The 17,588-nt window shown below is 34.8% G+C and overlaps 1 protein-coding gene across 1 annotated transcript in view; it reads left to right on the top strand.

The window, feature by feature from the left end:
* LOC141325792 (gamma-aminobutyric acid receptor subunit pi-like) overlaps positions 1–16,888 on the top strand; it is a 55,069-nt gene extending 38,181 nt beyond the window's left edge. The window contains exons 2-6 of the mRNA XM_073834523.1: positions 5,247–5,359; positions 9,099–9,166; positions 12,509–12,726; positions 15,407–15,566; positions 16,739–16,888. Coding sequence (XP_073690624.1) covers positions 5,247–5,359; positions 9,099–9,166; positions 12,509–12,726; positions 15,407–15,566; positions 16,739–16,888 — 709 coding nt within the window. The remainder of the gene's footprint in view (positions 1–5,246; positions 5,360–9,098; positions 9,167–12,508; positions 12,727–15,406; positions 15,567–16,738) is intronic.
* Positions 16,889–17,588: the final 700 nt, after the last annotated feature.

The raw sequence follows: 17,588 nt of genomic DNA, 5'->3' as shown, positions 1-17,588 counted from the left end.
GGAAGGGAAAGCGCTTGGCTGGGCGTGACCGAGGACGGAGCTCCGTCTGAGGCGCTGGTTGCGCAGCTGGGGGCGTGGCTTTCGCAGGCTGCTGAGTCGGCGCCGGCTTGGGGCGACTAGGAGCCGTTGCAGAGCTCGAGCGTTTGGGCAGGAAATGTCGCATAGCTTGGGACGATTTCTGCGCCGCAGTGAAGCGCTCCGCGAAACCCTCGACAGCTGGGCCGAACAGGCCGGTCGGCGAGATGGGGGAGTCAAGGAAGGCGACCTTATCCGCGTCCTTGATCTCCGTCAAGTTAAGCCACAAGTGGCGCTCCAGCACCACTAAACTGGCCATCGATCGCCCGATTGCCTGAGCCGTCATCTTCGTGGCGCGTAACGCCAAATCCGTAGCGCTACGTATCTCTCTGAGCGGGGAATCGTCCAGGTTCAACTCGTCCAGACCGCGGAGGAGCTTTGCTTGGTACACCTGGAGTACCGCCATAGAGTGAAGCGCTGAAGCTGCCTGTCCAGCAGACGAATACGCTCGTCCAGCGAGGGTAGAGGTCGTCCTGCAAGGCTTAGACGGGTGTGACGCCCTCGCCTTCCAACCGATAGCGGTGGGCGGGCAAAGGTGCGCAGCAACTGACTCGTCCAGCGGGGGCAGCTTCTCGTAGCCCTTTTCCTCAGCGCCATCGACCGTGGTGAGGGCAGCAGAAGAGGAAGTATGAAGGCGGGCGGAGTATGGAGCACGCCAGGACTTAGATATTTCGTCGTGGACTTCGGGGAAGAATGGTGAAGCTCGCTGACGAGGGGCCTGGCGGCGCCCCGGCAGGAACCATTCATCCAGCCGGCTCCTAGATGGCTCCTCGAGGGGAGACCATTGAAGATCCAGCTCCTCAACAGCTTTAGATAGGACGCGGAACAGTTCGGCGTCCATACCGGCGCTGGCGGCGCTGGATTGCGCAGACGGCAAGGGGGCGGGGTCATGGGAAGAGCCCGACAACTCCTCTGCGTCAGATGCGGCCAATGACATGCTGTCATCCTCGCATTCACTTCCTCCGAAGGAGACCAGATCGCTCGCAGCCGCAGAGGGACGCTGGTCAGGATGCAGGAAGAGAACTGGCGATTCCTCTCCGTGTGGTGAAGGCGAGGCACGCGGGGTCTGAGCCGGCGTGAGCTCGCCTGTCACCGCGCTCTTCGATCTCCTGCCCCGCTGCTTCTTCCTAGCAGGCTCTTGCGAGGAAGTAAGCGGGAGGGCGCGAGAAGCGGCGTCGCTCTCTGAAAAGAAAGCTAGCCGCGAGCGGAGGGAAGTGAGACTCATATTCCCGCAGTGGGAACATTCCGTCTCATTGAGCGCAGCCTCAGCGTGGGCGTGACCCAGGCACGAGACGCACTCAGCGTGAGTGTCAGCGGCGTGCAGAGGGGCTCTGCACGAGCGACAAAAACACCGTGGCATTTGAAACAACGCCGTAGAAATTTGCTCTAATTTGCTCTTTTAGATATTCGCCGGATAGCAGCAGGGAATCAGCTCCGGAGCGTCAATCCGCCAAGCAGTGAGGATCCGCTGCGAGGCTCGTCAACGGCGAGAAGAGGCTTGCTTGAGCGAAGTCTGCGTAGTCAGTCTCTGCGAAGATCAGAAGTCGTCGCTGAAGAAGAAGGATCTGAGTTCCCTATGGCGAAATGCTCGCTTATATAGCCAGATGCTCCGCCCCTTTTGGCGCGATCGGGCGCGAATCATCGCCATAGGTTTGTGCATCTCCGCTGCCGAGCCATTGGTTCGTTTCTTTAACACTGCACGAACCAATGGCCGTGCAGTTACACTGCGTTATTGAAATGCTTCAGTCTCAGGAGAAAAGGAGCTTTTCCCATAGCGTCTTTACAGACGCAGTACGAGTGAAAGTATCGAAAGGGAACTGAAGGTCATGTTGGGTTTTCTAGTCTCGACTGTGTGAAATAAAAGCGAATGGCTGTCAGAAACGGAGCTGGAGAGGTTCCTCTGATCCCACACACGACCTACAGGCCTGGCAGAGAAACACAGACACAAACACTCCTGCATGTGATAAAACACGCTACACACACACACACACACACACACACACAGATCCATGGATGGATAGCATCAGCTCTGTTTGTTTGTCAGCTGTCACACCTGTTAAACACCTGAACAACGAGGCGGAGGAACATTCTAGAGCAAACCTGTGTTGGTTTGGTAATGAGAGCGGTTTGGATCGTGTCTCTTGGCTGTTTGTACGCTGTCCTACTTTATTTTCAGCCAATATTTATCTGCACAATGGGAAAATTCTCAGTTTCTCAGATGTTATTCTTTCATAGCTCGATGGAGTTGTCATTTATGTAACTTTCTCAGATGTTTGTCCTGAAATTTGTCTTTAGAAGAATTAAATATAGTCACAAACGAGTACAGTACGCCGCTGTAGTGTGTTGATCTCAGAACAAATCTAAATGTTTGAGGTCAGCCAGTGGCCTGTTTTCTCCTCGTACGCTTTGAAACATTTACATCTTCTACTTTTTTTTTTCTTTTATCCGTCAGGTCATCAGCACGATTCCTTTTGATTATTTTGATAAGAGCAACTTAAACGCATTAAGCCATGACTTTATCTGTGTGAGTGTTTTGATCAAATCACAGAGGCTGTGTTCATGAAATAAATAAATGCACTGCGTGTCTGACAGTGAAGTGCAGCACTGTGTTTATTTACACGTGAGCACCAACTATCTTCCCAAACTTGATGAGAAGTGCGTAACTACAAAACGGAAGCATTAAGGTCTAATTGTGATGGTTTAACATTTAAAAATTAAGAAATTAAGACAGCTCTATAAATATTTTTTTAAAAGGTTGCCATGTAAAATAAAATGATGAAGATGGTCATATTTGTTTTACAGTAAAATATTTAAATTGTAATAATATTTCTTATTTTGTTTTATTATTATTATGATTTTTATTATTATTTATAGCCATATTAATATCTTTAATAATATATATAACTATTATCATAATTATTATTTATACTATTATTATTTTAAAGCCATATTAATATGTGATCACACTAAATTTTGGTCGAACCATGTTTTATTTAACAGTAAAATATTAAAATTGTAATAATATTTGGTATTTTGTTTTTAATAATAATAATAATAATAATAATAATAATAATAATAGCTATTTTAATATAAATCATACATTTCAACCAAATTGTGTAGATAGTCTTTTTTTATGTCACAAGGAAATAGCAGTAATATTTCTTATTTGGATTATTATTATTATTATTATTATTATTATTATTATTATTATTATTATTATTATTACTAAATAGCCATATATGTATTTGCAAAATTCTGGGCTAACTGTTGTATTTCTTTATTTTTACAGTAAAATATTAACAGTAATAAAAATGTTTTTTTTTTATATATATATATATATAATAATAATAATAATAATAATTATTATTATTATTATTATTATTATTATATTATTATAGGCATATTAATATGTAATCACAGAATGTTTTATTTATTTAAAAGTAAAATATAAACATAGTAATAACCATGTTTTATTTATTTAACAGTGAAATAATAAAATACTAATACTATTTGGTATTTCGTTTTAAATAATAACAATAATAATAATAATAATAATAATAATAATAATAATAATATATCCATATTAATATTAATATAAATCATAAATGTCAGCCAAATTGTGTAAACAGTTTTTCATTTCACAAGGAAATATTTAAATAGCAGTAATATTTCTCATTTGGTTTATTATTATCATTATTATTATTATTATTATTATTATTATTATTATTATTATTATTATTATTATTTTATAACCATATTAATATTAAATCACACTTAATTTTGGTCAAACCATGTTTTATTTAACAGTGAAAAAAAATTAAATACTAATAGTATTTGGTATTTTGTTTTTAAATAATTATAATAAACAAAATAAGAAATATTAATAAAATTATATATTATAATATTATTATTATTATTATTATTTATTGTTATATTAATATGGCATAATAATAATAATAATAATAATAATAATAATAATAATAATAATAATATAGCCATTTTAATATAAATCATAAATTTCAGCCAAATTGTGTAAATGGTCTTTTTTATTTTACAGGGAAATATTTAAATAGCAGTAATATTTCTTCTTCTTCTTCTTCTTCTTCTTCTTCTTCTTCTTCTTCTTCTTCTTCTTCTTCTTCTTCTTCTTCTTCTTATTATTATTATTATTATTATTATTATTATTATTATTAATATTATTAATATTAATACATATTAATATAAATCATACACTTTAGCCAAATTGTGTAAATAGTCTTTATTTTACAAGGAAATATTTAAATAGTAGTAATATGTCTTATTTTGCTTTTTTATAGCCATATTATTATATCATCACACAATTTTGTCCAAACCATGTTTTATTTTTTTTACTGTGAAATATTAAAATAATAATAATATTTGGTATTTTGTTTTTAAATAATTATAATAAACAAAATAAGAAATATTAATAAAATATATTGTAATCTATTATTATTATTATTATTATTATTATTATTATTATTATTATTATTAACATGGCATAATAATAATAATAATAATAATAATAATAATAATAATAATAATAATAATCTCAAAATGTTGGCAAATTTAAGATTTTTAATAAAAAATACACCACAATTAGATTTTTTCCTAAAATTGTGCAGCCCTGGTCTTAAAAAGGTTTACATTTTGATTATGAAACTAATGACAAGTACAGTTTTTCTGTCCATAATTTGTACTTTTTACTGTCAGTTTCTCAGTAGTCAGTTTTTAGCATGTCTCAGTGCTTCGCTGTATTTACAGTACATGTCTCAGACGTGCACAAGTCTTTGACAACATCATAAATGAGCTTTATAGTTTCTGCTGAAGATGCAGGTGTATTTTTGCTGTGGTGTGTAAAAGCGAAGCGTGATGAAATGCGAGTGCTGATGGTACATTCTGGAGTCCTCCACACTGACGGATCAAACTAATCCAATTATGAAAATGAGCTTATTTTTGCCCTGTCTCTCTCTGTTTGTCTCTCTATCTTAATGTAAAGTTGTTCTGGGATCCGAACGCTCTTATCAGTGTGGGCCGCTGATTTTACAGCCAAACCAAGCGGTTGATCAGTGATCTGCCCTGAAATAATGAGAGTGCAGAGGAAGCGAAACCTTCTTTCTCTTCATTCGTATTCCCCCGTTTTTCTCCCACAGGTTTCTGGAGAACTCTCTGCTCAGCGCCGAGGTGAAAGATGGAGAGATTCTTCCTCCGACCATCCACAAGCTGATGAAAGGATACAACAAATACCTCCGGCCTTTCTTTGACAGTAAGGACGTAATGGATGTTTAATGCACACGTGTGTTTATGTGGGCTGAACGGTGCTTTACTCCCTCACATGTTCATTTAAAACAGATTTATTGATGCTCTATTATGCTACACATTCAAATGAGAATCTAAATGTGATTAAACCACAGTATCATCAATCAGAAAGTGAGAGAATGACACTTAGAAATCACTAATTGAGAGATATACTGCTGCTCCAAAGTTTGGGATTAGTAAGACTTGTAATGTTTTTAAAGAAGTTTCTTATGTTCATCAAAGCTGCATTCATTTGATCAGAAATAGAGAAAAAATCTGTAATATTGCAAAATGTTATTGCAATATAAAATCATGGTTTTTATATTAATATACTGTAAAATATAATTTATTCCTGCGATGCAAAGCTGAATTGTCATCAGCTGTTACTCCAGTCTTAAGTGTCACATTTTGTGCAGCCAAATATTTTTTTGGGGCATGTGATTAATTTCTCCAGGATTATTTGATGAATAACAAGTTAAAAAGAACAGCATTTATTTAAAATATAAATCTTTCTAACAATGTAAATCTATGCTATCACGTTTTATTAATTTAACACATCCTTGCTGAATAAAAGAAAGAATAAAAATGAGCCCAAACTTTTGAATAGTGGTGTATATTGTTAGAAAACCTTTGTGTTTTAAATAAACGCTGTTGCTTTTAACCTTTTATTGATCAAAGAATCCTGAAAAGAAGTATCACAGATTCCAAAAAAAATATTGATCAACACTGATAATAAATCAGTTTATTAGAATGATTTCTAAAGGATCATGTGACACTGAAGACTGCAGTTATGATGCTGAAAATGTAGCTTTGTATCACAGGAATAAATTACATTTTAAAATATATTCACATAGAAAACAGTTATTTTAAATTAAAATAATATTTAACAATTTTTATTGTACTTTTGAATAAAAAATTCAAACTTTGGTGAGCATAAAAGACGACTTTCAAAAAATATTTCTGAAAGATCATGTGACTGAAGCTTGGAGTAATGATGCTGAAAATGCAGCTTTGATCACAGGAATAAATTCTATTTTAACAGATATTCACATAGAAAACAGATATTTTAAATCTTAATATATTTTACTGTTTTTACTACATTTTACATTAACTAAATGCAGCCTTTGTTGAGCATAAAATACTGCTTTAAAAAATGAAAACACATAGAAAACAATTATTTTAAATTGAAATAATATTTGTGACCCTGGACCACAAAACCAGTCTTAAGTCGCTGGGGTGTATTTGTAGCAATAGCCAAAAATACATTGTATGGGTCAAAATTATTGTTTTTTCTTTTATGCCAAAAATCATTAGGAAATTAAGTAAAGATCATGTTCCATGAAGATTTTTTGTAAAATTCCTACTATAAATATATAAAAATGTAATTTTTGATTAGTAATATGCATTGCTAAGAACTTAATTTGGACAACTTTAAAGGTGATTTTCTCAGTATTTTGATTTTTTTTTTGCACCCTCAGATTCCAGATTTTCAAATAGATGTATCTCAGCCAAATATTGTCCTATCCTAACAAACCGTACATCAATAGAAAGCTTATTTGTTGAGCTTTCATATGATGTATACATCTCAGTTTTGTAAAATTTAACCTTATGACTGGTTTTGTGGTCCAGGGTCACATATCACAATATTTACGTTTTTTTTTTTTTTTCTTTATTTTTGATCAAATAAATGCAGCCTTGATGAGCAGAAGAAACGTCTTTAAAAATCATTAAAAATCTTACTAATCCCAAAGTTCATCCACATAGCTAGAAATAAAATAATTCTGAAATGAGTCGTTTTCCGATCTTGGTTTCAACAAAAGCTGTTTTTGGACTAATGAGGTAGTTTTGAGTTCTCCCAGGATGACTTCTTACATGTCAAAAAAGATTAAGCAAAATTAGATTTCTCAGTTCGTGACAGCTTTAAGAAATCAAGCAGCAGCACACGCAGGTCAGAGAAACACTGTGAGCCTGTCCTGTTGCTCCTGCTGTAAATTATTGATGAGTTGAGGACTGTTTTTCTGTAGCTTCTCCAGTATTTAAGACTTTACTTCACTCTCTACTCCACTGTTTCCACATGTGTGAAACTTTCTATGAAGGAGCGTAACATACAAAATATAACTTCTCCTAGTGACACAGAATTTATTTTTGCATTAAAAAACACGAGACGCAGCAGTGGAATGGGAAAAACGCATGTTTGTATGCTGATTCATTTACTGTTAATAATCATTGCTACTGCTGACATACTGTCAGTCATTTGGAGATTGAACTGCCTTGACTTTGAGTCAACCTCAAAAACTGAATGCCTGCATTTTGGCTAGCATTTTTCTTTTGTTATATGGTTTCTGAACATTTAGGATACGTTTAAGACATCATTTTCTTTCATATTCTGCATGTCTTTTCTGCAAAGATATTTAATAAGTGAATTGTTTTATGTTTGCACTGCGTTGACCACTTCATGTGTGCTGCAATTGAAACAGAATATTCTTTAGCAGGATGGTTTTGCAAGTGCTCAATAAAAAGAATGTTACTTTCATCATAAATTTTTATTATCTTGAATCTGTCAACATTCTAAAAAAATCATTTTTCTTTTAAAGTTTGATTTCTAAAGAATGCATGAACTAATCAATTGTAAACCTTGAATGCAATTCAGTTCACTTCAGATAAAAAGCATCTGCCAAATGCATTCGTGTTAAAGTACACTGCAAAAAATGCTTTTCTTTCTTAGATTTTTTTGACTTGTTTCCAGCCAAAATATCTAAAAATTCTTAAATCAAAAAGGATTTTCTTGTTTTCAGCAAAAACAAGTCAAAATTAAGTGAGTTTTTGCTTAGAACAAGTAAAATAATCTGCCAATGGGGTAAGAAAAATAATCTTGTTTTTTTGCTTACCCCGTTATTCCTTGTTCTAAGCAAAAACTTTTACTTGTTTTTTCTGAAAGCAAAACAATATTTTTTTCTCGTCTAGGAAGTCCTTCTAGATTTAAGACTTTTTAGATATTTTGGCTGGAAACAAGACAACAAATCAAAGAAAAGAAAACCATTTTTTCAGTGTAAATGCTGTATAATGAGACAAAACTGCAGTTAACTCTTAATAGTTGGTATGAAATCAATCAGCTGTTGACGTCGAATCGTTTGCATGTTTGCATGCTCATAATGCATTTCTCACAGCTGCTCGTCTCAGAGTAAATTGCCTTTCCGCTCACATCTCTCACAGACAAACATGAGCGTGTGAAGTTTTGCTGGCGAATCCAAAGGGACAAATTCTTCAATAACAATGAATCTGGCATCTCCTCCTGAGTCATATATTCAGTGGTAAACAGCTGCTGCTTGTGTTTGTGGCGAGAGTCATGTTGACACAATAATGTGAAGAGAGACGCGTGCGGACAGCAGCTCAATCCGTCAATGCAAGTGTAAAAATAGCCGTATAAAGAGCCGTATGTGTCAGAAAAACTATGATGAGAATCTGCTGTTCTACTGAAGTTGTTGCTATTTTTCGGTAATTTGTCTCTGTTCACCGCATGTTCACCCCAATCATCTCATTCTGACTCACTGTTGTACACATTCTTGAAGAAATAAAACACATGCTTCCCACAATGTCAGCTTTAATGAGCGGAGTTTTGCTCACAGGGTTTCTCTGAATTCTAATGTTTTGCAGAGCTGTGGATGTACATGACATTTACTCACCTTCTCTCCATTTCTGTTCTTCAGATGGTCCTGTAACGGTGGGCATGAGTTTAGACATCGCCAGCATTGATACCATTTCAGAGATCAACATGGTGAGAAAAACTCTGCACACCTGGAAGAAAATAATTTATAGTTATCATAAATGATAATTTGAGAATTCACATGTGTTTGTTAGTGAGTATTATTTACTTATTTATTGATTATACTTGAGGTTAAGGCTTTGTTCAAATTCTTTGAGTCAAGTATCTCAAGTAAGCCTAATACTAATACTACTACTACTACTACTACTACTACTACTACTACTACTAATAATAATAATAATAATGATAATAATAAACATTGTCATCATCATTATTGTTAATAATGATATAAAGATAATTTTAAAAAGATCATAAATATAAAAATATAAAAATATACTAGTAGTAGTAGTATTTTTTAAAATAAATAATTAAAAATAATGTTTAAAAAGCATTATTATTATTATTATTATTATTATTATTATTAATAATAATAGCTGTAGTGTTTTTTAAATAAACAACTAAAATTATTTCAAAGTTTTTTTACATTATTAATAATGATAATAATTTAAAACAACAATAATAATAATAAATTAAATTAAAAACATATTTAAAAATTAATGATAAATAATAATCCAACATATATAATATTAAAATATGTATTACTATTATTAGTAGTAATGTTTTTGTTAATAACATAATTAAAAACAAATATTTTAAAAGTAAACATATTTTTATATTTTGATAATAACAATATTTTTAAAATATTTTATACATGATTAATAATGATAATTTAAACAGCAGCAATAATAATAATACATTTTAAATATATTATTAAATATAATATATAATTAATAATAATAATAAATTAAAATATATATAATATTAAAACATTTATTATTAGTAGTATTGGTGTTTAAAAATAATAATAAATAATTATAAATAAATATTTATAACTATTTTAAATAATTTATTATTGTACTTTTTTGTTTTTAAAATAATTATAAAAAGTGTTTACATGATTAATAATAATAATAATAATGTAAAACAAAAAAATAATAATAATGATTATTATTCAAAATAATAGCGTTATTTTGAACATCGGTTATCCGATGTTCTTCGTGAGCATCGGTCCAAACTTAGGGCAGCCAAGAGAAAATGGCACAAATCTAAGGATCCATCTGACCTCAGTATGTATCAGTCTATGCTCTCATCTTTCTCTACCCAAGTACATACTGCCAAATCTTCATACTTCCACAACAAGATCAACAATGCTCAATATGCACGCAACCTTTTCAAAACATTTAATACACTGCTCTGTCCCCCTCCACCACCTCCCACCACTTCTATAACAGCTGATGACTTCGCCACATTTTTTACAGACAAAACTACATCTATCAGTAATAACTTCTCAGCTCCACACATACAGGAACTAAAATTGACCACACCCACGGCTGAAACTCCCCTCTTCACCTTCTGTCCTTACTCGGAGACAGAAGTAAACAAACTTTTCCACTCCAGCCATCCGATGACTTGTCCTTTAGATCCTATCCCCTCACACCTTCTCCAAGCAATCTCTCCCACAATCCTACCAGTGCTCACACACATCATCAACACATCTCTTCTCACAGGCACTTTTCCTACTTCATTTAAGCAGGCCCGGGTAACCCCACTGCTCAAAAAACCTACACTTAACTCTTCACTCATTGACAACTACAGACCTGTCTCTCTCCTTCCGTTCATAGCAAAAACACTAGAACAAGCTGTTTTCAACCAGCTATCATTATTCCTCTCACAGAACAATCTATTGGATTCAGAAGTGGCCATTCAACTGAGACTGCGCTACTGTCTGTCACTGAAGCCTTGCGGACTGCAAAAGCTGATTCCAAATCATCAGTACTCATCTTGCTGGACCTATCTGCAGCTTTTGACACGGTAGATCACCAGATCCTCCTGTCTACCCTCTCATCGCTGGGCATCACAGGGACTTCACTTCTCTGGTTAAAATCCTACCTCTCTGGTAGGTCTTTCAGAGTGGCCTGGGGAGGGGAGGTTTCCAAAACTCATCAACTGGTCACTGGGGTTCCTCAGGGATCAGTTCTTGGACCTCTCCTCTTCTCCATATACACTACATCTCTGGGCCCCATCATACAGGCACATGGCTTCTCCTACCATTGCTATGCTGATGACACACAGCTCTATCTTTCATTCGAACCAGATGAGCCATCGGTAGCTGCACGGATCTCAGGCTGCCTGGCGGATATCTCTGCTTGGATGAAGGAACACCATCTACAGCTCAATCTAGCAAAGATGAGCTCCTTATCTTTCCTGCAGCAGCATCTTTACAACATGACTTCTCCATCCAGTTAGGTTCATCAACAATTACCCCATCGACTTCAGCCAGAAATCTGGGTGTAATCTTTGACGACCAATTGACTTTTAAAGACAACATAGCTAAGACTGCTCGATCTTGCAGGTTTGCATTGCACAACATCAGAAAGATCAGGCCCTTCCTAACAGAGCATGCTGCACAACTCCTCGTCCAGGCCCTGGTCATCTCCAGGCTGGACTACTGCAATGCTCTTTTAGCTGGTCTTCCAGCATGTACAATCAGACCTCTACAAATGATTCAGAATGCAGCAGCATGGCTGGTCTTCAATGAGCCCAAAAAGGCCCATGTCACACCTCTCTTTATATCCCTGCACTGGCTACCGGTTACAGCACGCATCAAATTCAAGACACTGATGCTGGCCTATAGGACAGCCACCGGCTCATCACCTGCTTACCTCCATTCACTACTACACATCTACACTCCCTCCAGAAGTCTGAGATCCTCTAGTGAAAGACGCCTCATTGTACCACCACAGAGAGATACTAAATCACTTTCCAAAACATTCTCATTCAACGTTCCTGCCTGGTGGAATGATCTTCCCACCCCTATCCGGAATGCAGACTCCTTAACAGCTTTCAAGCGACTGCTGAAAACCCATCTTTTTCAACACTATGTGACTCTATAAAAAAAAAAAAAAAAAAACTTGTTCTCCTCTCTTTCTTGATCTTCCCCTTCTAGCCTGCACTCATCTAACAACGCCTGATATATTGTATTTTTGAGCACTTCCTTTGTTGATCTGCCTACTTAGGATGAATCACTTGTTGTATTCCCAATTGTAAGTCGCTTTGGATAAAAGCGTCTGCTAAATGAATAAATGTAAATTATGATTTTTTGTATTATTGCTTGCACTTAAAGTTGAGTGCTTGTTTATATTCTTAACCTCAAGTATTAAACTTTTTTTTTTTTAATAAACTATGTTCTATTCATAAAATGTAAATTGTATTTTTGTATTGTTTGCTAAATCATTAGAGGTGCTCTTAAGTGCCTCATTGCTGTCTGATCAAGTTGTGTTGTTGAATCTGCAGGACTACACAGCCACTATCTTCCTCCGGCAGCGCTGGACAGACGAGCGGCTGGTGTTTGAAGGCAATAAGAGCTTGAGTCTGGACGGGCGACTGGTGGAGCTGCTGTGGGTCCCAGACACCTTCATAGTGGACTCCAAGAAGTCCTTCCTCCACGACATCACAGTGGAGAACCGACTCATCCGGATCTTCCCCAACGGGACGGTCCTCTACGCGCTCCGGTGAGGCTCTGTCTGCTCCCTAGCACAGATACATACAGCTGGGAATCTGCTTGAGCTCTACTTTTATTTGAACAGTCTGATTTGGCTGCTGCTACTACTACTAATACAATTATTGTTGTTGTGATTAATATGTTTTATTTTTTTATAATAGTAATAGCTAAAAATAAATTGTTTAATTGCAAATTAATTAATTGCATTATTAATTAATAATAAAAGTAAAAATAAACAAATAAAGCACTAAATAATTGAAAGTATTTCATATGCATAACTAGTTTAGTTGGCTTGAGAAAGCACTTACTGAAATGCTATTTAAACACTCTAATCATCTTCAATCAACGTGCTAATCATGCTAGAAACATGCTAGTAACATGCTAATCATGCTAACAACATCCTAGCAACATGCTAATCATGCTAGAAACATGTTAATCATGCTAGAATCGTACTAGCAATGTGATAGTAACACATTAATCATGTTAGAATCATACTAGCAATCATACTAGCAATGCTAACAACATGCTAGTAACATGTTAATCATGCTAGAATCATGTTAACAACATGTTAGTAACATGCCAGAATCATATTAACAACATGCTGGTAACTTGCTAATCATGCCAACATGCTAGTAACACATTAATCATGCTAGAAACATGCTAACAACATGCTAGTAACACATTAATCATGTTAGAAACATGCTAACAACATGATAGTAACAAAATCATGTTAACATGCTAATCATGCTAAAATCATGCTAACAACTTCCAAATCATGCCAACAACATGCTAGTAACATACTCATGTTAGAATCATGTTAGCAGCATGCTAGTAACATGCTAATCATGCAAAAAACTTGCTAACAACATGCTAATCATGCTCAAACCATGCTAAAACATGATAGTAACATAAAATCATGCTAACAACATGCTAACAACATGCTAGTAACATGTTAATCATGCTAGAATCATGTTAGCAACAAAATCATGTTAACATGCTAATCATGCTAAAATCATGCTAACAACTTCCAAATCATCCCAACAAAATGCTAGTAACATACTCGTGTTAGAATCATGTTAGCAGCATGCTAGTAACATGCTAATAATGCTATAAACTTGCTAATAACATGTTAATCATGCTCAAACCATGTTAAAACATGATAGTAACATAAAATCATGCTAACAACATGCTAGAAACATGTTTAACATGCGTAGTTTGGGAAGAATTTAATAGAAAACATCAATTTACTATAGATTACAACAGTATAATCTCTCTTTGCATGCATGATAAATAACTTTACATTGATTTTTGTTTGATAAAATGTAACAAAAAAAGTAACTGTAAAAGCCTATTTTGGGAAGAATTTGTTAGAAAACATCAATTTACAGTAGTTTACAACAGTATAAATTGATATTGCATGTGTGCTAAATAAATTTGCACTGATTTGTATTTGTTGAAAATGTAAAAATGTTAGCAAAAAAATTAACAGTGAAAATGTAGTTTGGGAAGAATTTGAAGAAGTTGAGTTATATATGCAACAGTAACAATAAGAAATATTCAGGCACATTTCTCAGGCTGTAAATAGAGATTAGCACTTTGTTACACAATGGTGTCTTGACTTTTTTCTGTGGATACAGGCCGAGTGTCCACATATGTGGACATCATTTTTTTCTGGTTATTATCTTAATTGGTTCCTCCTAACCCCAAATAGCTAGACGAAATCTAAAATGCAAGCCAAAACAAAGCTCGGGCCTTAGGAGGTTAATAAAATGATCAAATTTTCATTCAGTGGCATTCATAATCTCTTATTTTCACCACGTAAAAATTTGTCTAATGGAAATTCTGATTGGCTGGTAACTTCAGAAAGTTGGTGATCAAAAAAGTTAATTTCGAACCCTGCTAACAACATGCTAATAAAATGCTAGTAACTTGTTAATTATGCTAAAAGCATGCTAGTAAGTTGCTAATCATTATAACAACATGCTAGTTACACGCTAACAGCATGCAATCTATATCTTTAAAAACGACTTCAACACTGCAAAAAATGCTTTTCTTACTTAGATTTTTTGTCTTGCTTCCAGACAAAATATCTAAAAATTCTTGAATCAGGAATGGTTTTCTAGACGAGTAAAAATTTGTGTCTTGTTTTCAGTAAAAACAAGTCAAAATTAGGCGAGTTTTTGCTTAATAATAGAAGAAATAATATGCCAATGGGGTGAGAAAAAAAATCTTATTTCAAGCAGACAACTAGATTATTTTTCTTACCCCATTGGCAGATTATTTTGCTTGTTTCAAGCAAAAACTAATTTTTACTTGTCTAGAAAATCCTTCCTGATTCAAGAATTTTTAGATATTTTGGCTGGAAACAAGACAAAAAATCTAAGTAAGAAAAGCATTTTTTGCAGTGAAACTGAAAACCTTCAAACTTCTAACTTCCTGATTTAGCTTTTTCAAGCCAGCTTCAAGGTTTGTCTTGACAAACTTTTTTATCTAGTTTTTATTGTTGTTATTATTGCTATTAATATATAATATATTTATTAATTTAAACATTTTTATTATTAATAGATATGTCTACTGGAAAAGAAGACTAAAATACTGATTAAATGTCAGAAATGATGGGAACATGTCAGTGTTTTTGAGACATTATCTAAACAGTTTTTTTGTTTTTTTGTTTTTTTTTTTCTCTGTAGGATCACCACGACTGTGGCCTGTAACATGGATCTGACCAAATATCCGATGGACAAACAGACGTGCACCTTACAACTGGAGAGCTGTAAGAAAACTCACGCATTTCCATCTTTTGCTTCCTCAAAGTGTTGCTCTGGCAACAAGCTGACATTTGGGGCTCTTGTTAGTGGCATCTGTACTCATACAACTGCACAGTCTTTCATATTCACACTGTTTCATATTGCGTTTGCATCCAAACACGCCACGTTACTCTTTACTAGTGTTGTTTTTGCCGGCCGATTTTAGTTTTAGTCTAGTCTTTGTGTGAAGCTGTCATTTTAGTTTTTATTAGTTTTAGTCACATTCATACTCTTTTTAGTCCAGTCAAGTTTTAGTCGACTAAAGGTCTGAGCATTTTAGTCTCATTTCAGTCAGAATTATCCATGACTATTTTCATCTAGTTTTAGTCAATGAAAATTGTATTTTAGTCTCTTTTTTCTTTTTTCTAAGTTTATTTACAGATTAATTCATTTATACCTTGTGTAAGTAATTTTATTTTTTTTTCTTATGGCTTTCGTAGCACAAGTTGATTTATTTAATCAAACTGTCCAAAAATCGCTTGGACATCTGAGATGCAAAAGCAACTTTTTCCACCTTTGACCACTAGATGTCATCAGTGTGCAACGTGTTGAAAAGCTTCGAGTAATGTACGTTTTTATGATACAGTTGAGGGGAAAGCCTTGGTGCTTCGAAAAGCTTCATTTTCCCATCTCTACTAAAAAGTGCAAATAAAATGTGTGTCGTTTCTTCTTTTTCTCCCAAAGATGAACTCCGGCTGGCTGGCCATCGGTCCCTTCATCTGTGTCAGACTTACCTTTGTTTGTAGTCGTCTTCTAGGTTTAGGCTAGAAGGGATACAGCTCTGGCTAATGGGCATGCGCACATTAATCTAACGTTAGAACATTTCGTCTCGTCTCGTTTTCGTCAACGAAAATAAAGAGACATTTTAACATAGATTTTATTTTGCTAGCCACATTTAGTCTTGTTTTTATTCGTCAACGATATTGCATTATACATTTAATTATAGTCATCCTCACATGACCAACATTTATGTCTCGTCTCGTTTTCGTCACGTGATAAAGGTTCATTGATGGCGATATTTCGTCATAATTTTCGTTGACGAAAGCAACACTACTCTTTACTTGACTTTCCACGCTTGCATGCAATGCAGATCTCTTTTGTGTGGTTGCATAAGATCATTGATATAAATAAATATTACAGACAGAGAGAAGTGTTTGATGTGTGACTGCCACTAGATTTGGGTCAATTTAGTTTCCCATGGAACCTGATTTGCAGCCCCTGAAGCAGCTCTCTCTTCTTGCTGACTTTATCTTCCTCTTTCTCTTTATCTCTCTGCCCGTCTGCCGTTCTCTGATCTTCCTGTTCTTCTGGATGTGGATCTCATCCACATCTTCTGCTCGTGCTTATATAAGAGCAGTGGCATAAAGAGTAGGAGGGTTACAGGAGCTTCTGAAGTCTCTGAATGTCTCTCTCCCACAAACCACAGTCGTTCTCTAATGAAACGACACGGAGCTGCTAGCAGCCACTCATGGGTGAATTTTAATGTCTGGGTCGCTTTGCATTTCAAAAAACAGAAGGGAAAATAAGATTTCTTAATGCATTTACATGCACAAAAGGCAACCTGTTTCCAGGGCTATTGAGACGGTTTTGTATTTATTTATTTGCATTGTGACATTATTTTCATGACAATTTTGTCTCAAATTTTTGTGCAGGTTTTCCAAAGAAATTTGATTTGCACAGTATTTCATGTGAACACAACTTGCAATTCCTAAATAAATTCCTAAATATATTATTTTAATGCAATTTTTACATGTATTTTACATAAAAAAGATTACATTTTCTCCCAAATTCCAGATTTTTTTTATACAGATTTTCCAGAAATTATTATTGTTATACAATCTTTCATAAAAACATAACGTATTCTTTTTCAGTTTGCACTTATGTTTCATGAAATGATGACTGAATCACTAAATATATATTTTTTAATAATAATAACCAGAAAATTATTTTAAAATAATATAATATAATTTATTTTTAAATGATTAAATATTTTTAAAAAAATAATAAGAAAAATATAAAAAGCAAAACTCAAAATAATTTAAAGTATTTCATATATATATAATGA

This window comes from Garra rufa, chromosome 2 (assembly GCF_049309525.1).
Source record: "Garra rufa chromosome 2, GarRuf1.0, whole genome shotgun sequence".
NCBI classification, from domain to species: Eukaryota; Metazoa; Chordata; class Actinopteri; order Cypriniformes; family Cyprinidae; genus Garra; species Garra rufa.
This window is presented reverse-complemented; position numbering and strand designations above follow the sequence as displayed.